The 24,680-nt window shown below is 35.0% G+C and overlaps 1 protein-coding gene across 50 annotated transcripts in view; it reads right to left on the bottom strand.

The window, feature by feature from the left end:
- The window catches only part of diaph2 (diaphanous-related formin 2), a 712,207-nt gene that overhangs the window by 665,000 nt on the left and 22,527 nt on the right, over nt 1-24,680 (bottom strand). For 17 of the 50 annotated variants that reach the window (XR_012389932.1, XM_073922120.1, XM_073922131.1 and 14 more), the window contains exons 3-5: nt 18,675-18,851; nt 8,960-9,064; nt 1,941-1,961 (exon numbers count right to left, since the gene is read on the bottom strand). Coding sequence is in view for 47 of the 50 variants with exons in the window: in XM_073922120.1 (XP_073778221.1) it covers nt 1,941-1,961; nt 8,960-9,064; nt 18,675-18,851 (303 nt within the window). In the remaining 3 variants the exon portion in view is untranslated. Of the gene's footprint in view, nt 1-1,940; nt 1,962-8,959; nt 9,065-18,674; nt 18,852-22,025; nt 22,059-24,680 lie in introns of all 50 variants that reach the window. The other 33 variants (XR_012389930.1, XM_021481247.3, XM_073922125.1 and 30 more) reach the window with 3 other exon arrangements.

Genomic DNA, 24,680 nt, shown 5'->3' with positions numbered 1-24,680 from the left:
TAATGGTGGAACAGACATCAGGGCCAAGCAGCGATTGGGTTTTCGTGTTTTATTGAAGCAACGGGGAGTCGAGGTCTTCCATTCTGTCGCAGAGGGGTTCATCAAAAACGTGGGCATTTCAACACACGATCTATCATTCTTAGCCCGACAATCAAGACACCAACATCTCTGATCAATCGAACACCATGGAGAGGCAGCAAGTGCGCTGTACGCCCCCTTGGGTCACCATCAGCTGCGCTGATATAAACCACCGAAGTGCATGTGACTCAGCAGTATGTGGACACGCTGACCGGCGAATTTGAGCCCGGCGAGACGGTGCGCCGGAGAGATTTCATCCCTGAGGGAGATGTGGCTCAAGCAGGTTGGTCTGCCTCCAAACCACATTGACAGCGTGGAAATAGCAATCTGCTCAGCGAGAGGGCCACGCGGAACGTAGTTTCCACAATAAAACCCAATAAAGGTGGGATATTGGGAAAGAGAGAAACAGAAACAAGGAGAATGAAAGAGCTGACAGGCTCCCCACCAGCCCTCATACTCTCCCCTCTGCAGGAAGTGCACACAGAAGCCAGACGAAAAGGCAGGAAGTACAGCAACCTCTGAACTGTGAGAAACTTCTAAACGAGAGGACTTGCTCATGGTGCACACCGTCAGACAGTTCTTCGATAGAGACGCTCCCAGAGAGTAACTTTCAAACTCTGGTTGGAGATGCAATGCAACATTCAAAAAGTACTTCCACACGCTTCAAATCAAGCACATTTTATTGCTGACAGGTTATAGAAAAAAATCGCTCGGCACGAAATTCTACGCCAACCAGCGTGAGAGCATTGATTGAGTGGGCCATCTCGCTCCAAAAATAAATGGGTCTGTTGCAGCAGCAGCTTATTGCTGTATTGTAAATAACAACATTTACCTGTGCTTCTTTATCTTCAAGCTTCCTCACGTACATCTACGGGCTTCTCTCATAGCTCCGGCAACACAATAAAACTGCATTTTAAATGACAAGTGACACTTTCGGAGGCAATAACGGAGCCCCTCTAAATAAATAAAATAAAACAAATAACAAGCAGCCTCATATGGGCTATGGGGCCGCACTACGCGAGGAATAGTAGAAGCCAGTCGGCAATTACCGCATTACGGAGCTGTGAAATGAGGAAACATTGTCATCTTCTCGACAGTATATATTTATAAAGATTATTACCGTCATTTTTGAGAAAGTGGGGGGCGAGGGGCAAAAGTAAGTGACAATAACAACATGAGCAGCTATGAACATTTCAGAAACAATAGTGACATGCTGTAATGTGACTGGGACAAAGACATGGCTTTGCAAATGGCTTGTGCAGAACGTCCCACCACAAAATGGAGCGTATTTATAGGATGGGGGGGATGCACTTAATATCTTTTCCGCTGTTCAATCAACTCAGAACGTGTGTGTGTGGGAAAATCTAATTAAGTGATACATTCTCAGTACGCTGTCTGGGGGGAAGAATGAACACAATGAAACCCATTTAGATACAGAACATTAGAATAAACAGATTAGATCACAGATTATGATTATTTGCCTAAAAACTATTGCTCATCCTTGGTGTTACAATATTTAAATGCTAATATGTGTTAGGCAGTGATCCATTTCAAAGAAGAACTGCTTAAACTAACACAAAAAAACGGTCCTAGTTTGTTCTCCGAGAGAACAATTGAGAAATCACTCATATTTTCCAAATGTGCAATTTACATGCAGGGATTGGGAGAAGGGAGGGAAAAAGCAGAACGATTTCAAATTATAGCCAATAAACTACACTAATGCTGGAAACCAAATTGAAATTGAAAGCCAGAGAAATTACTTCTGTAGATATTTTAAAAAGAGGGAAGAGAAAGAAACGCAAAGACACAGAGATATTGCAAGGCAACCATACAAAAAGCGAATAAATAATTGTGCTACTTACCGCAACTTTGCTCCCAGTTATCTGCATGCAGCGGTCAGCGGAGGGAAGTTAATGTGCAAAAAGACACAAACAGCACAATCATTAGTAGGCCAGGATCTCTCCGGGACTATCCTGCAGTAGTATTAGAGCTTAAACTTAAATCACTGGCACACTGGCCCTCTCTGCTGCACTGCCTACTCAGGTGAGAGTTACACAAAACTTAACAGGGTGGGGAGAGAGAGAGGGTTTAGACGGACACTAAAGACAATGTCTGCCGTTCTGATGACTGCTTAGAATTAGAGGATCACAATGAATTGATCGCCGATTGAGTTTTTAAAAGCAGCTCTCTGGTCGCTCGTTGGCTTTACATGATGACTGCCGAGAAATAAAGAGATGTCTGGTGAAATGATTGATGGAAAATGTCATGCTTTAAAGAATATGAAACAACATGCAGCCTCAATCTATTGTTTCCCAGCCGCAAATCTTTGCTTCATGACAAGCGGTTTCAATATTAAAGAGATTTTTTGACAGGCAATGCAAAATTCCAGAGGGGATCGGCACTCAGTGAAAATTTCCAAGAATCTACTAGATTTTTAGTAAATTAACCCCAATGTGGTATTTTATTCATGAGCAGATGGCCTATAAAATGCCTCTATAGGCCAAAAATCAATCAAATGTCACTGGTAGTTTCTATCCGCTGTCAAATTACACATCAAAGCTCAAAGCTCGATGAAGTCAGCACGTTTTTTTTCTTGGCCAAGCCATAATGGCAATTACTAGGCTGAATATCTAGGAGAACTTTTACTTGAGAGCAGAATTCTAAACTAGATTTATCACTCTTCTCACTTTATCAGCGATACAAAGCCGAGGGCGGTAGTTTCTAAATCCGATCTTTTTCTTTTTAACAAAGCCGTCCTTTGTTTTTAACAAACTCCCACGATCCCATTTTTAAGTGAGGGTTTATGACTATAATAAAGGCAATTTTAACAGCATAACCTCTTGATCAACAGAGCTCTACTTTCCAGTCCAACTTTGCACATTCCTGCCAAATACGCTGAGATGAATAGTTAAGGGACTGGATTTTGACCCAAAACAAAAAGTCACCTGCTTCTGCTATCACCAGACGTGCTGGATAGCTGCCAAATATTGTTAGCACTGTGCCGTGTTTGATGAAGGTTGTATTTTTATTGCAGCCTGATCAAAAGAACAGACATTATCTTGAAACCACATGAAGAACTGTCAGGGAGGAGCCTGAGGGGAAAAGCTGCTGCTAACATCAATTTACACAAATTTCACCAAACAACACCTCATTGTCACTTTACTGTGGTATTAATGCTGTCAAATCCTAAGGAGCATGAAGAGTAGGAAAAAAAATGGATGATGGTAATTGTTGTAATGCCGAATCAGGCAGTCATGTAATATGCTAATTATTAGCAGCTCTATTATGAAGTAGCTCCTGTAAACAAACTTCAGAAGAAATGTCATCTCATCAGGAGATGGATATTTATATCCTCGTCCCTGCACATCTCATGACCATCAAATGATACAAATTTATTCATTTATTTATTTATTAGCTCCTGCATCCAAGACAGGATCAGATCATCTCTCAGGAACTGTCATAAATGATTACAACGACTTATCCTGTAATTGAGTTTCTGTGTCTGTGCAATACCACAGTATTGACAATGTTCACATGAACATCATTGGCAAGACATTGTTTCCTTTCCCCTCAAAGACCCTGCCTAGACACATTCTATTCCTTTCATGAGCCATTTCATTAAAAAAGCGAAAGAGGAAAGCAAAGTCAGAGCATTTCAAGACAACGGTGGAGTTTGAGATGTATGATGGTGTTAGTTGTAGACATGCTTTGGCACTCATGAGGACAAAGACACACCTGTGAAAGACTGAAAGAGAGAAAGCTTTTTTTTTTTTTTTTTTTTTAAATGTGATGGTCAAGGACGTTTGTAAAGTGTAGAGTTGACATTGGTTTTCACTGTAGGCGGCTGACAGCTGTGGCTATATGTTCTGTAATCTCAGCTACATGCATCAAAAAATGTTTAGCCTTTTTTTATATTAAGCAAAATTATGACAAATGATTTTTAAAATGGCTCTATGAAAGAAAAAGCTGTGTTTTAAGTCCATGCTTATTATGTCCAAATTAATTCCATGCATTTACTATACCATTTACTATTTAGGGTTAAAATGTTGTAGAAATTAAGATTTTATTTTTAAAAACAGTTAAATCACAAAAAAGAAAAGGTTGTGCAAGCTTCAAATATGCTGAATGGGAGGCTAAAAAATCTTAACAAATATTTACTAGGGGGTTAAAACAGACAAAATAATATAGGTGAATACTGTAAAATTATTTTTAGGTGATATTGTATTGATCATAAAATTATCATTTTTGATTTATTCGTTTACGTCTAAAATTTTAAACAATAAGTGTGAGTTTAGTTTAAACCAGGGATGCCCAAACTTTTTTGTATAAAGGGCCAAAAGCTACATATTATTGAGAGCCGTGGTGAATATACCAAGCTACAGCATATTAAATTAAAGTTGCCATGGATACTTTCATAAGATTTAAATATAAAACATTACTTTAAATCATGTTGACTAATGCAGTATAACATTTTAAATGATAACCTATTGTAATAAAAACATAAAATCACATTTCAATGTTCAATGATGAATACACTAGTCAAGCAGAAACTGCCTTTGCCTTGATTTGTCCTCTGTGAATCGTGTATCATAGATGTCAATGAAATATGCACTCCTAATTACACATGTAGTGTAACAGATCTAATTAATTAAAAAAAAAAAACAGTATGATCTGAACCATGAATCCTGTGATCCATTGCACTCCTAGTGATGTATTCTTCAAGTTTTTGTAAAATTAGTTTTTGTAAATTTCTTTCTGAAAAAAAAAAAGAATAAGCAATGTATTGCTTTGCTTACAGTAAAGTGCAAGATGCTATATCATAGCTCCATTGTTTCCCCAGATTTTTAATGCCAAAGTCGTAATATTTCTGTATTCAACACAACAATTATTTTAGCCAATTCGTCCTATTAAAAATTGTATATATACATAATTCTTAACATCTTAAGATTATATTTACCAATTAAACATCACCGGAAAAAAAAGTTAATATTTTTGCTGAACATATAAACATATTTTAATGTCAAATTGCACTGTGTGAAAAGAAAATATATATTTTTAAATGCTTTCCTTTATAATCATAAAACCACGACTGTCCATTTCTGTGCGAAACGTAAAGCTATATATATGCAAAAGGACCATCCCCTTTTAACACATTATAGTTAGTGGCGCCTTCATTTGAAAGCCTCCTACTGAGACCCCCTGGAAAGTGTAGCAAGTGCATGCTGAAAGACTCAAGTGGCTGCCTTAGGAAAGAATGTGCTTGTGTCTCCAAATAAAAAAAACCAACAATGCAAAGGACTTAATGATAATTCTAGTATTAAATATTTATATTATACATTAGTTTTCTTTGGCAAATAGCTGTTCAGAAACGTTCAGTGTGAACAAACAAACAAAAAAAAAGTGTGACCATCTAACATAATAGAAGCATGCATAAATGTGTCAGGGGAAAAAAAGGTGTTGGCGGTAAATAATGAAATGAGCTGTGAACCACGGGAGCTGTAAGTTTCTGTCAGACAAGCAGTAATATCGAAGCTATCAAAGCGGACAGACATCGCCAGTGCGAAACTTCTCTATTCTTCCGTCCTTCTTTTATTTCATTGCACTGCCCTCCTGCCAGGCTGGAGCTGTGGGAGTCTGCCGCACACAGACAGGCAGGCAGGCTGCGACAGGAGTGGATCGGATGGGTTTGTTTTCCCACTAATATTTGCTCTGTAAAGCTGTGTGCCGAAACACAATCTACTGTAGGCAGATCGGCACACTCGGGGAGATAGCCGCAGATTAAGTGGGATGGATGGACTCCGCTCTCCCTTCTTTTATTTAGACGGGTTTGGGTTATTAATGCGGAGGTGTGCAGAGGCCGTCTCCATGCTGTCTGCTCTTGGCCTGGCTCACCCCTGCTAAATTACACCTGCAGCGGCTCAAGCGGAGACCACGGGCCTCCTCTATCGCCAGACCACCACTTAATTACTCCCACTCACCAAGCAAAGAGAGGACACTGACCCAGTGCAGCCCAAGACCGACAGCACAGGAGCCACTTTTTTTTCTGGATGCGTGTCAGCATGTGTGTGCAAGTATTAGTCTGTAACACTCTTGGTAGCTATAAAACATACAAAGGAACTGCATGATGAGTCTGAGAGTGATTTCTGGGAGGAACTCAGTATTGGAAGGATTTGGTTACAAATTAGTGAAGTGAGAGAGAAAAAAAAATCCCATCATCTCATGCTTCCGACAGCTGTGAAAATTAAGAACATTATTAAAGTCAACATGCAATCCAAATCGACCTGTTTGCTTTCTCAATAACTGTTCCAGGTTTATTTCTGCACAATTTATGAGTGTGACATTTTCTGGGGTGGAAAAAAAAAGAGAAAAAGTATGTCTTTCAGCAAAAGGTTGTCACTGTTTTACTGGATTAGGAATTTTTTTCTATTAGACTTCTATTAGATTATATTTCTATTTTCATTATGCAAACAAATTAAATAAATAGAAGTAACCCTTTGGCACTTTTAGGTCCCACTCAAAAATGTCAAATTACTTTAAACAGATGCATACTCTGTTTTATGTTGACATTAAATGTTTAGAACACTGCATGGATGCAAAGATTACAGATTTGGTTGTACAATTATAGTCTGAGGTCGAAATATTCATGTTTTTTTTACAGTTATCCTGATTACTATGCATTCATTTCAAAACACTAGTTTGGTAAGTTACATGAAAGCTTGTTATATTTTAAGGTATTATTTAATGCTGCTCAGTAACCAAGAAATATGTTAAGTTTTTTGGATGTTGTGTAAGTTATGTTTTGTTTTTTTTCATCAGGTGTTATTATTATGTGAATAATTGTGGGACCCCCTTGAAAAATTAGATGTTACATCTCAAGGGGTTTGAATGAATAAATACCAAATATGACACAACATAATAATAACAAAAACAAACAATAGTCCATTTCTCTTTGGACGTAAAAATAAGTGAAAAAGGATTTTGGCATTTAAACAAGTAATATTTTATTAATATATAGTAATATATATTATACAAGTAAAATTTTACGCAAAAAAAAATAAGTGACTGAACAATGAATTTAATAACAAAAAGAATAAATGAAAAAAAGGTATTTGTCTAATGTAAATCTAAGCTACATATCCCTTTTAAAGAGAACAAATTTAGTCAAAGGCTGCTGAACCTCTGAAAGGCACTTTTGATCAGCTATATGCTGTATTTTTTATGCTGTATATTTTCTCCTTGGAGTAGAAATGTGTATAGTCCATACCAAGTATGAAGCTGATCGGTCTAGTTCTTGTCACATGATTAGCGGCGCACTCACGGCATTCTTTCAACTAGGTGGGCCTGGAAAGCGTGTCATGCCGCTTGGTGCCAGCAGAGGCCTGGTGTTGAGAAGCCTTAACGATTAATTAACTGTGACTATTTAAAGCACGGTTTATACTGAAATCGGTTAATCATTGCATCCCTAAAACACTGTCACTCAACAATATAATAAAAACCGCTAGCAATATGTGGAAGGAATTAAAGGATAGTTCACCATAAAAAATTATTATTTGAAAATGTACCCATCCTGAAGTGGTTCCAAACTTGATGAGTTTCTTTCTTTCATCAAACAAAAAATAAGATATTGTGAAGAAATTTGAAAACCTGTAACCATTGACTTACATATTAGGAAAAACTAATTAGTCAATGGTTACAAGTTTTCACAAGTTAAAAAAATATATCTTCTTTTGTGTTCAACAGAAGAAAGAAAAAACTCATAAAAGGTTTGAAACAAGTAAAGATTGACTAAATTATGACAAAATTGTCATTTTGGAGTGAACTAATCCTTTAATATCTGCACTACTCCCATCAAAATTGGTAGTATGCAGATATAGGCTATGCAGCTTGGTTAGTAGCTTGAGCTAAATGTTTTAAATAGGAGACGGAAGAGGAGGAGATCTCCGGGTGCTAGACTTGAGCATTACAGGGGAAAAAGTGTGTTGTGCCTGTGGTAAACATCTCTTATCACATAAAAGCACATCTCTTCCCTAGAATGCAGAGCACACGTTTGCAACCACCTCCTTGCTTGTCAGAGCGCGGTGTTCAGCCTCCACAGTGACATGCTGCTGGTGAGTGCCTCTGGTGGTGCTGAGGGGCTACAGGGGCGCAGGGAGACAGGAGCCCCCCTCTCCCCGCTTCCCACTTTGAGACTACAATACTAATATGTGAATCATATTTCACAATGCATGCCAGCTCGCAGGGCCGACAATGAGCCTGCTGCAGAATTCAATCATCTCTGATTATCATCATTATTAATAATGCTGGTTAATTATCATAGCCGAGAGGAAAGCTAATGAAAACGGACGCCGAAGGCTGGCCGGAGGAGCTGTATGAGATGAACTGGATGTTTACAAGGAGTCTAACCTCGGCAGGACCTACTTCATAAAGTGAATGAAGAGAACTGGCCCCCCAAAAGCCTTGGATTACCCTGTGAGGCGGTGGCGTTCCAGACTTTATTCATCTATGGTGATGAAAGAGCCATGTTTCAGCTTACCGAGCAGAGACAGTGATGCGTACCAAATTCTAATGAAAACTTGATCCCTGGCAATATGAAGCTTTTGGAGAGTGCAATACAACAAAAGCAGCCTGATAAGCACAGAGGAAGAAAAAAAAGGTGAAATGGGGGGAAAAAATTGAAAATAAATAAATAAGAATAAATAATAAAAAAAGGAGCTAAAGGAGGCGGCAATCAAAGATTTGGGGCTTTAGCAAGAGAGGCAGAAAGCAGATCAGGTTAAGCTCATTATTCCGTAGTGTCTCGTCATGTGGTTCATCCCCACTCTCTCCTCTGTCTGTTTCTCTCTTTCTGAGACTAGCCGCTCTAGTGTTGTGGTGCACTTACAGATTTGGCTGTGGCAGAAATGTACTGGACTACCATCTCTCGTTTGGTGCTCAGGTCCTTCCCTCGAAGAGGGGCCTTGCGCTCTTCGTTTAAGTTCATGTCCTCCTGTACACAAATACATATGACATTGTATTCAAAAGCAACAAATTTAACACATGCGAATAAACAAGCTTTTTCTTTTTGGAATGCAAAATTACATTAACATTTATGACCACAGTGAGGATGCTGTCCTAGCTAAATGAAGGTTATATTCTGTAATGAAGCCTTGATATATGTTTATCAATTCCATGACAAGTCAAGGAGATGTCGTGTGCTCAACAAAGAGTCTTTCTCCTGACATCCACCCTGACTGTGTTTCTGTGGAGCCATGCTGCCCTCTGGTGAAGAGAAAAGAGATTGTGTGTTGCTTTCAAATGTGAAGAGGTGACGAGTGTGTGGGTGCCCACAAAAAAGGGAAAACTTTCTAGACAAAGACAGTACTCAAGAAGGAAAAGGTGAGGGTTGTTGATATTAAAGCTATTTGTGCTACTTTCATCAAACAATTTTTTTTGCATTGAGTGTAACACTTAAGACTTTTGAAAAACTGAGTTTGCATCATGTAGCTAAGAGCAGACCCTTTGAAATAGCAATCAAGTTAAGGACATCTTTCAAAAAAAATTTCATTTCAATAGTGTTAAATCAAGCCGTTGTCGCTTTCCTTTCCCCTCACGTAAAAACAAGGCCTTTAATGAATCAGTGAGCCCTGTTGATGTGGCATCTTAATTGGCTCCTTAATCCAGTTCCCGCTCTCCAGTATGATTTACCCATCATAATTAATTATGTCCTCAAAGCTTGGAATTATTAAATCAAAGGCCAGCATTGCCCTAATTGAATCCTTTTACGGAAGCAGCCCGATCCACTGATGCAAAGGTAGAAATAAGTGCCTTTTTCCCCTCTACAGCTGTAATTCGAGACCAGTTGCTTAGTAGTTGAACTTGAAACTATTAAACTTCATGAAGTCATCCATGGGAACAATGAAGCTACCAATGCAGAGCATTAAAACTAAGAGCATACAGATGTGTATGGGATGTGAGGAGTCTGATCTCCCAAGGGCACAGAGAAGGGGTGCATGGGGAAAATGGGAATCAGTAGACCCATCTCTCACTTAAAATTGTTGTGGAGAGGGGCCAAGTCTCCTGGAGAGAAAAAAAGGCATAATCTTTCATGTTTGATCTTGGTCAATTGGGTTATTTTGTGGTGGGGTTCTGAGGAATTTTTCAAAATAGAAGCAATCCGCTTAGGTTTGTAAGGACAGTCAGAGGAACTCTTATTAGTCAAAGTGCCATACATCAAAATAAGCCAAATGCACTTTTGAGAGTCCAGCGGCGTACACGAAAGACCAAAAAAAGGTTCAAGCAGAGGCGATTTTTCCTTCAATCTGGAAGAAAAGGAAGAAGGCTGTCATAATTACGCCGCCACTGATATTTAAGTGCATCTGGCCACATTTAGTAAATAACTAAAGTACAGAAGGCAAAAGTACATTACACTCAACGTCCCCAAGACAGATAGAGGCTGAAAAAATGGCATCTGAGTGTGCTGAACAAATGCTCTCAGAGTAGAGCTTCATTGAATTTGCAAGGGGCAACAGTCCGACCTCATCAATCCCGAAGTCCTTCTCTGGACCAGGCGCCTCTCTCTCTCTGTCTGAATGTTAATGGCAATGGAGGAATAGCTGTGTCTGACTGAATGATGATGCAAACCGGAGGAACTGGCATGTCACATCCTGCCAGCACTGTTTCACAGCACGAGAGTCGCGTTAAGAGCCCTCACCCGTGTCTTAACACGCCGTCACCCAGCTCATGAAAGGATTTACCGCTGTGCATTTTTATCAGGCCTTGGGTCCAGCTGTGCGCATCCTCACACACATACAATGGCAAGGACGGGCAACACTGGCTCTAGAGCTCTCCTTGTGCACACATTAAGGCGAGTATATCATATGCTTAGTGCCATGACCCCTAACTCCCTTTATCAAAGACTGTAGACTATCATTTGTAGAAAAGCTCCCCTGTTTACCACAACCCTTTGATGACCAACCACATTAGTGCGCCCTTATTTTTCTTCCACTGCGCTATGCTCTGCACTGCAATCTCAGAGATCTGCCCACCAGCATTAAAGTGTGAGCATGGGGGGTTGTAAATTTGCATTTGGTCAATACTTTCAAGTTTAAATATTGAAGAACAACCTTATATTTAATTAAAATTTAAAGTTGATTGGAATGATTTCGTTTTTTAGTGGTGTAACATATCAAAATCTCATGGTTTAGATAACATTATGGTTTTTTTGTTACTGATCGGACCATTTTTCGGATCAGCCAAGAAGGGGAGAAGACTAATGTAATTTGTTTTCCATTTATTACAAAAACAGTACGGCATTATACATTTGGTTTTAAAAAGCAGAACTTAGAACCTGTAATTTTATTAAAAATAAAAAAATAAAAACAATTTGCTGAATAAAAATAATTTGTAAAATATTCAGTACTGTGAAAATTTCACGGTTACTACTACTGTTGCTGATAATGCTAAACGAATAAATATAACATTATAATTAGTACAACCCAAATTTACTTTTGCCTTATTTTCAATAAATGATTCAGTTATTCACTCATAAAACTTCATTGCTAGATGGATCATTTAGGAATTATTCAGTGGCATATTTTTGATGGCCACCTTTTGGTTAAATGATGTAATTGCTGTCTAAAACTTTAGTTTTTGAGCATATGACAGTGATTTTAATCTTGACCATAAACATCAGTGGTTTTATGTACACTATAAACAGTTATCCCAGAACTTCTGTGTTATTTGACTTTGCAACTTCATAACCAACTCAAAAGACTAAAGACTGAATTTCTTTCGTGATTTTTGCATTTTTAAAACACAGACTTGAATGCAGCGATTCAAAGGATTATTAAACATATGCAAATCATTATCATTTATGATTTGTGCTGTGTTGTTATTGAGATCCTGATCTTTTAATGATTCACCGTGCAGCTTACACTGAATGCAATAACGCAGGCTAAATAAGTAGTGACAGAAAGCAGCTTTAACAACATAAGAAACCAAATCCCGAATAGGGCCAGACAGAATCTGCGGATGTTTTTTGCTATTTCTGCAGAAACTTTTGGTAAAAGTCTGCTGATTTTTGCATTATTATTTTGGAAGTATCATAACTAAAACTTTAATATATGAAATAAAAAATAATATCGTTTTTAACTTTTATTTAATGTTTAAAATGCAAATCCAATTAGATTCACTTATTTGGTAAATAAAGCAAGTTTGCCATATAATATATCTAGTAAAAGACAGAAAATAATGCTGTACAAACTGCATTGTACAAATATCAGAAGAACATTTTCACATTAGTCAATAATATTACTGAAATTATTATTTTTTAAAAATTAACAAATATAGATTTACACACATTTGCTAAAGTAACTAAACAGAATTAATGGTGGGCTAAAAACATGCAGAAATCTGCGGAAAATCTGCGAGCGCAGATTCCGGGTGGGCCTACGAATAACCTACCACAACTTCCTCCAACATCATTATATTTTACAGGAAAGTCTAAATGCTTCCATACATGTGATTTGAATGATGCAAGAGGCGTTCTTTCTGTGATCGTTAAAAATTTAGGATTAACCGACAAGTTAAAAAAAATATATATATTAATCTGTGGATCACGTGTGTTCCAAGCCATGGGTTGTGATCATCCGTATGAATCGCGGATCAACTGTGACCCGTTACACCCCTACTGCATCTACATACAATCACTTTGCTTCGGCTGATTTGCTGATTTATTAGGGGTTGCCATAGTGGAATAAATCACCAATTACTCTGCCATGTTTTATGTGGCGGATACTCTTCCAATCGCAACCCATCAGCACAAATATTATATATAAAATGTATATCCATAGATAAGAAGAATAAAGCATTTTTTAGAAAACTCTAACTGTATTCAGAAACAGAAATTGAAAAATTAAATGTAAATGGATAATGCATAGTCTTTATCGTAAAAGTTGTTGTGCAGTCTGTGTGTGTGTGTGTGTGTGTGTGTGTGTGTGTGTGTGTATGTGTAAATATCATATCATATATATATATATATATATATATACACCATATATTAGGTTGGATGTGGTTTTGCTTTGTGGCTGATGAATCTTTCATTTATATAGACCATTAAACTAACTTATCTATGATCTCAATGTCAATTGAAATTGAAATGAAAAAGTGAAGCATTTTTCTGTAAATTGCTTCATTATGATTATTATGCTTTCGATACATAAGTCAATTCTACTCTGTGCAACATGTTTCAGGTCTGTAAACCTGCCTGGCTTGTCAAGCAGCAAATTGAAGCCCAGGTTTAATGTTCCGCTATCTTGAGAACAAAAACAGCAATTGAGAGGTTATGTGAGAGTGACAGGCAGTTACTAACGCAACGAGAAAATATGGAGGGCCAAGAGTCTCTGGCGGGTGGAAAATTGGTGCAAAACATTTGAAACAAATGAACAAATCAAACTGATTATAGCCCACATTGTCAGAGAATGCACGGCGATTACAGACAATGTGCTGCATGACTCAGTTGTGCATATGACCGGGTCACTATTTGACTAGAAACAGATGGAAGATAGGCATGGGGTTCATATTTTAAAGCTGTAATAAAGACATGCTATCTTTCTGAAAGCCATAACATCAATAGAAAGTAAAACGAAAAAATTAGACACTAGGGGACACTGTTTAGCTCTATGGTATGCCATCATGTAAAAAAAAATAGCTCTGCAGTCCCAAGAATGGATTCCCTTTGGACTACAATTCAAAAAGGCAAAAGACATAAATATCATTTTTGACGTCAAAGATATTTGGTCCCAAGAAACACAAGAGGCAACAATGTTTGATGTCCGACCTGACGCAATGTGTCGAAATGTGCAATTTTTCATTTGAAAGCTATAGCACAGGGCAAGACGTTTTTGAATGATGACCTAAATTTCATCTATTCATCACTGACTTGAAAAGACTTTAGCACAAAGTCAAACGGACAACTATATTTTTCTGTCCTATTACAGCATAACAGATATGAAAAAATAAACTAAATCTTTTTTCAATTTCTTGTTTTCTGTTCCACAAAGCAAATCAACAGCCTACGCTAGCATTCGCAAGTCTGGAGTTTTGTTGTGTTTTTTCCTTCAATTTAAGAGTTTCTTTGTTCTTTTTTTCATCAAGGAAGCATCTGACACAACTGATCAAAAATGACAATAAAACTTTAACGAAAAAAATCTTATTTAACATTCTATTCATCAAGAAATCATATTAAAGGTTTTCACAAAATAATATTGAGCAGCATTAGCATAATGGCTACTGATAATGTGACTTTGCCATCACACAATAAATGACATTTTTAAATATTTGAAAATATATCCATTCATTTTCCTTCAGCTTTGTCTCTATTTCAGAGATCGCAAGAGCAGAATGAACCGCCAACTAAACCAGCATATGTTTTTTACGCAGCTGATGTCTTTACAGCCACAACCCTGTATTGGGAAACACCCATACACACTCATACACAACAGACAATTTAGTTTATTCAAATCACCAATAGTGCATGTCTTTGGACTGTGGGGGGAAATCCGGAGCACCTGGAAGAAGCAAACTCCACACAGAAATGCTAACTGGCCCAGTCATGACTCGAACCAGTGACATTTTTGCTGTGAGGTGACAGCACTAACCGTCACCGTCCCATCCCCCTTTAAAATAATTTAACATTTTTAGTATATGTTTAGGTCAAAAAATGCAGCAATTTAGAGCATAAGAATAAAAAATACTGACCAAACTATTTATATAGTAGGGAATTGTAGTTTGTTACATTCACATTGTCCTACAAATTATATACCAAATCTGTTTATCAATAATTCATCTTTCATTGGTTTCTTTTATAACCACGATTACTAGGGTTGGGTACTGAAACCATGCCTTACAACATATAAAACGGGATCATGAAAGAAACATTCAAAAAGCAACTCAAACACCTTAATCATCTTATTATCTTATTCAGATTAAGGCAAATAATTAGATTACTGATGTCTCAACCCTACCGATTACAAAGCAAAAATAAATATTGCCATTGCAAGCATCACACAATGGGTAAGCAATCCATTTCCACACATAAACGCAGTTTGTTTTGAAAAATCAGTCAAAGAATGGTGCTAGCGTGAAGTCCAGTAATCTTTTTGCCTTTGACACAAGTACAGGTCAATTATCAATATGTACGATATCTACCTAATGAGATGTACAACTCGCTGTGCAGTCTGGGAGGCAGTTTAAAGTACATAAAATGGGCACTGAAGAGCCGTTCTGCTCAGGTGCCGCTAAATTGGCAGAGTTTCCGATCTACAGACAGTAAATCCACAGAAACGTTAGAATAATGAAAAAAGCATCACTGACAGACTCTGCTGCAACAGAAGTAGGATGGGGAGAGCTCTGACCCCAAAAAAAACTAATACAAAGCAAACATTTTTCTTGTCTGGAAAATAATCCTTTCATTGTTCTGCAGCCAGATTTTGTTTTTTGACTTGTCTAGGCCAAAACAAGTTCAATTGAGGACAGTGTATGCAGCAGCCCTGTCGGTTTTGGTGTCTTGGGGATTTAGGGGAATGTGTGTGCCTCTGTACACATAAACAGAGCTGAAACTTCACAGGTAGGGAAGAAAAACTGCATTCGGTAAAATAAAACTGTTTAGACAACAATACGCTGCTTTTCCCCATCTGTTACAGCAGCTTGTTCTATCATATGTGGCGGGAGCTCTATTGACAGCTGTCAACATATCGCACATAATGGCGGAATTAGCGAGAAGAGTCATGCATATGAAAGAGTGGCAGCTAATGTATATTCTCTCCCAGAGGGGAGAACCGAACAAGTGTCAAGCCGAGCCAAGGCTCAGTTAATGCAACCTGTCGGCAGAGAGTGCAAAACTCTCAAGTCCAATTCTCCACTTGTGATTGACAGCAGCAAGAGAGATGAGGAAAGATAAGGTGTCTTTGAGTATATATGCATAGTAAACGTGATTGTGTTTGCTATTATTACGTAAATATATGAGGGAACAAATTGCTATGCTTACTACAGATCTTAGGTTTTAATTTCAGGTAGAAAACATTATTATACAAACCACAATAAAAAAAAAACCATATTTATGAAAATAATATACACTACTAGTTAAAAGTTTGGGGTCAGTAGGATTTTTAAATGTTTTAACATAAGCTTCTCCTGTTCATCAAGGCTGCATTTATTTAATCAAAAATACAGTAAAAATTGTAAAATGTTATTGCACTATAACTGTTCAAAAGTAGTTCATCGTTTAATTTGATTATTTATTCCAGTGATTTTAGTTTGAAGGCTGTAGACTGGAGTAATGAAGCTGAAAATGTATTCACATGATCCTTCAAAAAAATCATTCTAATAATAATTATTATCATTGTTATTATTTAATATCAGTATAGTAGTAGTAGTAGTAGTAGTAGTAGTAGTAGTAGTAGTAGTAGTAGTAGTATTATGGTAATAGTGATAAAAGCAATGACTGGAGTAATCATTTTATTGGAAACTACATACAATAAGAAAGCCGTCATTTAAAATTTTAATAAATGTAACAATTATTAAAATTACATTTAATTAATGGCACCTTGATGAACAGAATAATAAAAATTAAAATTAAAATGATCCAAAACTTTTGTTTGATAGTGTACACCTAAATATTTTAATTAAAACAATTTTGCTAATACTAACTATTTTGCAATGGTTTGTAAATGCACTTAAATCAAAGTATAATTCAGTTTAAATATAAATTCAAGAAAATTATTAATGAACTTTTGATTAGCAGAATTTTACATTTATACAAACATTTTACAAAAATTGTAATTAATGGTAAACATTTAGTTTATTTTCTTATTGAATACATTTCTTCATTTCAAATAATGCAGGGTTTTTTTTATTAAAATGTATTTCAGAAAATTTTTAAATAAAAATAGTAAAAAATTCGTTAAAAAACAGATTTTTTTGGTGAGAAAATAAATTGTAATTTGGAGAAAACATATATTTAAAAATCATATGGCCTTTTAAAAGTTTCCTAAAACTGTAATCATTGTTAAACATTTAATAAATTGTGGTATTATTTCTTATTAAAAATGGATTCCAGAAAATGTAAAATACAAAATAAGGATGAGCGATTAAACGAAAGTAATGGGAATCTACATTCAAACTTATAATCGATCTAATTTGTCCAGGACGATTTTTTTCAAGTACTTTCCCTAGCGCATGTGGAGTCGCGTCACCCCGCTCTGTTAAAGGCTGAGGCAAATTTATACTTCTGTGGCCACATCTGATCTCTGGTAAAGCAGGACGATGGATCCATTCTTCTATAGAGATGCCTTGAAACAGCATATTTTCCATTACATTCAAATTATTATTTATAACAAATATTTGTTTACAGAAGATGCAATATAAAAAATACAGGTAAAATATTATTTACAGGATATACACGAGTTATTTTGTTTAGAAGAGATGCTTATTTTCTACTTTTAATATGAAAAACCTTGAACATTATTAATTTTGTTACCGAAGGTACAAGATATTTATTTTCACTTTTTTATAAGAAAAAAAAGTCTTTAGTTTTAGGCAATGTGTGTTTTAATTTTAGTTGTTCAACGCAGATGTTCAATAAATAATCATAGATAGTTGATAGTGTGCATTTTCTTCAATTATTTTAAAATGAACTAATGCATCCTTCATTCAGAAATCTCTCACATGTAACATGTGAGCACATTTACTTTACAAACCCTGCCAGTGAACTATGTAAAAATATAAAATAAATAGAATAATCGCAATAGAGATAGAATGTTAAAATGTTCAATTAATTGTGATTTAGATTTTAGACCAAATCCCATAGCCCTACTACAAAATCTGAATAATTTAAATGAAATAAAGAAAATTATTTGGAAAAAACAAAATGGAATTTGAGAAAAATATATATTTTGAAAACGTCATATGGCCATAGATAAGGTGCATTACTAAGCATTTATGGTAATCTGATGTACCTAAATGTATTAAATAGCAAATTATTGGGCAGATTACAAATATATTATAAAGTAGCATTAAATAAGTGTCCTTCATTGAAACATGAAGCACCTTATTATCCCTTTAAGTGTATTAAACAGTAATGAAAGTGTCTTCCCTCTAAGTACACTTAAGTGTTTTGGTCAAACATACTTGAATGATACTGAATTAAATTTATACTCCCGCAAGCATTATCTCCAGTTTTTCTTTTTAATAATATATATTGAAGATTTCAAGTACACCACAAATGTGCATTCAGTTCAATTCAATTAAATGAACATTTCCACAAGGGCTTTCTTAAATGTTTAATGAAAAACAGAATATTAGATCTTCATTTCCAATCAACGTTTTTATATTGAAAAAAAAAAAAAAAAAGAACTTGGGAGTATTAAGCTTGATCTAAATTCTAGCTAAACTCATTTTATGTGGCTGGCAAATGTGTGAGGCAAAAAGGTTTTGATAGCCTAATTGACACTCTTAACATGAGCTCCACGCTTTTGATATGAATCAGTGATATAGGGCGTCTGAGGTCATATAGAGCCTGGGGCAGAGTGCAGATCTCAGGGTAGGGAAAACACACTCACCATCATCTTCTCAAACAAGTCGACAATCTCCTTCTCTGACAGGTTCATGGAGCGCTCGTCGAAGAACGGCTGGGGCACAGGCAGTTCGGTCTGGGTGGAGATGGGGTCTGTGGGGTGCTGGATTAGAGGCTTCTCCTTCTTCATGCCTTGCTTTCGAAAACTGGTGATTCTGTCCCGCTGCAGAGACACAGTGAAGTTAAAGTTAAAAAAAACTAACAGGTGCTGATGTCTGAATTTATAAACACAGCACATACAGTTAGTCAAAATTATTAGCCCCCCTGCTAATTTTTTGTTTCTTTTTTAAATATTTAAATATTTAAGTATATTGATCTATCTTGATATATATATATATATATATATATATATATATATATATATATATATATATATATATATATATATAAATATGCACATACACATACATATATATATATGAATGTGATATATTGAATAATATATGATATATTAAATATTTTATTTATACTTATTAATTAAATATGTTCTTTTTTATGTAAGCCTTCTAAATTCTTTAGCAATGCATTTCTAACATTTGTTTTGCCAATACAGCAATAGCTGAATTTAATTGAATTCAATTGGAATTTTTCACACTATTATTTTTCTTCTGGAAAGTCTTTTGTTTTATTTCTGCTAGAATATTCTGCATCATTCATTCAGAAATCTGAACATGTGAGCATATTTATTGTACAAAACCTGCCAGTGAACTATGTAAAAACATAAAATAGAATAATCGTAATAGAGTTAGAATGTTCAAATGTTCAATTAATTGTGATTTCGATCGATCAAATCGCACAGCCCAACTACAAAATCTGAATAATTTAAATGAAAAAAAGAAAATTATTTGGAAAAAAATTGAATTTAATTAAATTGGAATTTTTCACACTGTTATTTTTCTTCTGGAGAAAGTCTTTTGTTTTATTTCAGCTAGAATAAAAGCAGTTTTTATTAAAAAAAAAAAAGATGCAATTTTTTTGATAGTCTATAGAACAAACCATTGTTTAACAATAGTTTTCTAATAACTCTGACTTGTCTAATTGACCTAACTAAGCTAGTTAAGGCTTTAAATGACACTTTAAGCTGAATACTAGTATCTTGAAAAAATATCTAGTAAAATATTATGTACTGTCATAAAGGCAAAGTAAAAATAAATCTGTTATAAAGAAATGAGTTATTAAAACTATTATATTTAGAAATGTCTTCTCTAATAACAGAAGGGCTAATAATTCTGACTTCAACTGTATTTCTGACAGTGGGAATTTTAAGAATGTACAAGGCCTTCTGAAACAAAAACGTTTAATTTTTTTGACCCGGATGAGTGTGTCGTTCTGTCCTATGTGCAATTAGTTAAGGAGAGGAATGTTAAAGTTTTGTCTAGTTTATAAAATGAGCTAATAGGCTTTAATTATAGTGGTGGTTTGCAGGAGGAAGAACATTCGCATTTGAAAGTATCAAGTTATCAAGTAAAAATTAAGTTCAAACACAGATATCAGTCAACAGAAATAATAGCATTTTCGAAATGCATTTACACTACCATTCAAATCTGAGATTAGTAAAATTCATTTTATGTAGCTTTTTTTAATTCAGTAAGCATACATTGCAGTGATCAAACCTTTTCAATAAAAAAAATGCTATGTTTTTCTGGGAACACTTTATAAAAATATATCATTCGTTAGCAACAAATACTTCACTAGGTAACATATTTTAAGTAAGAATGCTTTGTTAAAATACAAAATTACATTTATTGTTATATAAATTATAGTTTTATTTATTATTTAATTTATTTGATTTATTTATTTTTATTTTATTAATTTAAATTAGTTATTGTTCACTTAAAACCTAAGGTGTTACACTTTTTTATTATTACTTATTATTGTCATTTTATTACATTTATATTGATTAAAAACTCCTTAAAAAATAATTTGACCACTGATCAAATTAACTGTTTGCTGTACGCCAAATCAGCATATTAGAATGATATGAAAATGCTACAAATCACAGTAATGGCAACCAAAAAAAAAAAAAAGAATTACCTTTTTGGTCTCACTTCATATTAAGTGGCCTTAACTAATATGCATTAAGTCAAATTAGAAATCCATTACAATGTACCTACTGTGTAAATACATATTTTACAATGTACTTACGCTAGATTCAATACCTGTATGTAATTACATCTATAATTCACTTTTGTAAAGACATTTATAATTACACTGTTCACCATTACTTACCCCTTAACTTACTTAACCCACATACCACCAAGCCTTCCCTAAGCCAACCCATATTGCAACTCAATAGCACAAGTGTTCTACAATACATTATCTACACATTAAGTATATTGTATTTATATTTTGATTCATAGTTAGAGCTGCTTAAAATGAAGTGGGACCAAATCGGTTTTATCAAATAAAAAGCAGCCTGAATCTAAAAGATTTACAAAAACTTTTTTTCATCTTACAGTCCCCAACTTTGGTAAGATGTATGATCTGAAACCTGTTCATTTATTACACTAGCACACCAGTAGATAAGTGGCAAATAAATATCTTCAAAGCTAACCCACACAATCCACAAGCACTCTGATTTGACAAGGGTCATTTTAAGTGAACGCAGAGGTGTTTGGTTACTTATTAGAAAGTTTCAGAACAGTACAAAGTTCAGGGGTTGACATTTGACTCACCTGCACCCTTTTTACTTTACCTTTCCACAGCAGAAATCGCAAGAGTGACATTACCAGTGTCACCTTCCTTTTTTAACATTCACTTTACAGTCATAATGAATACAAAGACAGTATCACACACAGGATTCTGCACTACAGTAGACAGCAAGACACGACGAGTTAAGGTTTCTGTCTAATTAGAAAGAGATGAGAACGGCTTCTGCCAGTCACGGGTTACTGGCTTAGAGTGAATGAAGAGAGGCCATGCACCAGTCTCTGTTAGTCTGTCATTAAAAAAACACTGAAGAAACATGCATATATGGATGAAAACAAAACAAATGAATTAAAAGAATCAAAACACACTCTGTTGTAAAATGCAAGTGTTCAAAGAGAGACCAAATTAAAAAGAAGACAATGTCTGGGAACTTATCATGAACTATTTCATCAAGTTGCCGTGTGTCTGCTTGAACTCTATTTTGTTGACCTGAAGTGAACTTTAGATTGATTATGACTGGGTGATAAAAAAAAGACAGTTTTGCTTTGTCTTTTTTTGTCTTTGATCTCTTTTTGACGATCACTTCACTTTAACAACGCTCTAAGAGTCGGGGTTAAGATGGAAAAAAAGAAGAAAAAAAACATAAGAGAAAAAAAAAGACACAAAATAAAAGAAACAGACACCTTACCATGTCATCAGCCAATGTTTTTATGTGTATGTTCTGTTGAAGGGAAGGGACAACATAGAAATGAGGGCCTGTGAAATAAAAACTGCTGTGTCTGTGCAAGGGAGAACCCAAAATCCACATGCAATAAATTGCAAATATAAACAAAAGCAAAAAAGCTTATCAGACCCTAAGCAAAGTACCAACTGCACAACATGGAAAGTTTAACCCACTGCTGACACAATAAACAGGCATACCCTCTGTTAGTAAAGTGGAGTCTGTTAACTAACAACATTATCAAATGTTTGTATACCAGCAGGAGTCATGAAGATCAATTATTTAATATAATTGACCATCAAATGGCCATCAAAAATTTGAAAAAGCAGAACTTTAGCTTTGATGAAGAAGGCTTTGAACAGTCACATTCTGCCCTGGGTTACAGCGGAGACAATACAGGAAAAGGAGACGGACCACTTGGAGAAAAATGATTAGAGGAAATAGCAAAACTCTTGCCAAGAAACTTTGATCCTAGTGGCTCTCCTTTCAATTCCATGTGTTCACTCCTGCAGATGAAGACTTTGAATAGTTAAAGATCATAATGTATGTACCCTTTTAACTAAAACTGGATGAAAATGGCTAAAGTTATATAATATATAAATATATCTTTTTATTTTAAGTTTAAATTTAAATGTCCAAATAGTCCGCGATGCTGAAAAGACCAGCTTTTAATAATAAAAAATCTTTTGGCACCCTGCAAAAGCTATCAAAAAATTGTGTACATCATTTTACTAAACACAAACAATACTGTAGTCATAACAAGTGTTGGACCCCACTAACTAAAAGTTTGGAGGATAATAATTTGAGAAATTGACTTTGCATCTCTTTTAAATGATTTACTATTCTCTCTCTTGATTCGATTCAGACATTACATTGTAAAAAAAAGTATCATTAAATTATTTATTTATATTTATATTACTATATTTTGTAATAGGTGTTTTGTGTATTTATTTATTCATTTATTTATTTCTACTTTTGAATTGCATTACATGATATTTAATCAAACTTTTGATGTTAAAAAGTTAAAAAACAGACTATATATATATATAATTTCTCATACAATATATATTTTTAATAGGGATGCACAATATATAGTTTCAGCATCGATATTGCAATGTGAGCATCCAAAATAATCACATCGCAAAGACATGCAATGTTGAGTCTGAATTGTAGTTGACCATAATGAGCTACAGAATTGTAATGATTACTGCATTTGTACAGAATTACAGAACAAATGCAGAATGTACAGAACAGTTTTTTACTTCAAATTGTTGTTTTGTTTCTAGTCCAAGTAACTACATCTCAAAGTGAAAACATTATTATTTCACTTACCCCACTAGCAGATAATTTGGCTTGTTTCATTTCTTCTGATGATAAAAACTAAACATTTCTACTTGCTTTAAGAATCTTATGATATTTGGATTATAGAAACAAGACAAAACTAAGTAAGAAAAGCATTTTTTGCATTGTGACTATTCAATTTCTGTATCTGAATACTGTTAGACTTCATTAGAAAACCATCAAATAGAGCTAATCAAATTATCTTGTGAAACTGTATTTGTACTTGTGAAGCTCTAATTTCAAACTACTAAAATGTCAATAAACTTAACTTAAACTGCAACTAAACTGCACAATTGAATTTTCAACATCAAAAGGCAAAATAGCAGAGATAAAGCTCCCATAATGCAATTCATAATTTAAAATAAACGGGAAAAAAAAGACAAAAGACAAAATACAACCTGTTAATTAGCAGATTTTTTACAGTTTACATTTTAACAGCAGATGGTACTAAATGTTTTACAAACAGCCATACTCTTCTTATTCTGCTGCTAAGTCATACAAATCTGACTTAAACCTAAAATAGTCATTAATAAAGTTGGAAACACTACAAGAGTGTTCATAGTAAGTGCTTGCATAAATCTTGTAATATAAAAGCCAACTTACATGACTCAACCAAACGCAAGGACTTATCCACATGTGCATTTGAGTGGTTAAATGCAGAGGTAAAGGCATAGGGCTCTATCTGCTCTTATAAACTAAGCTCAAAATCGAGAATCAAGACAGAATAACAACAATTCATTTTGAAAATCTTAGAATTGATGCATGATCAACTTTTTACCTCACCTATATACGGATGACATCCATTGGCCACGAAAGAAAGATTGGCTGATTTTAGAACCTAATGGACCAGTTATTTTATGATATTTTTTTAATGACAATAAGTTTCAAAAGTTTAATTACATATTTACAACTGTTTATTTACATTTTGTTCATTTACTAAAGCAAAGTAACTTGAAAAGTACTGCTGCAAAAACAAAGTTTCAGATTTTGTCATAAAAGAACAAACACAGAGATTTCAGCAAAATGACTAATAAAGAGAAAGAGAATTAGAAAGAACCACTGTGACTTTTTTGATAAAAATAGTAAACCAAAGTTGTCTTGCTGGTTGATCTAATCAATCAACCTCGCTAGTGACACCAAAACATCATCTGACACAATCTTATGCTAATTACCAGCATCCGAAACCAAACACATGCTGATCAATCCAGCAGGGAATGCTGAATCTCTCCATGAGCTCAAGCAACCCATTAGATTCATCTTTAAACCTGATCGGTCAGGCTG

The sequence above is a fragment of the Danio rerio genome, chromosome 14 (assembly GCF_049306965.1).
Source record: "Danio rerio strain Tuebingen ecotype United States chromosome 14, GRCz12tu, whole genome shotgun sequence".
NCBI classification, from domain to species: Eukaryota; Metazoa; Chordata; class Actinopteri; order Cypriniformes; family Danionidae; genus Danio; species Danio rerio.
This window is presented reverse-complemented; position numbering and strand designations above follow the sequence as displayed.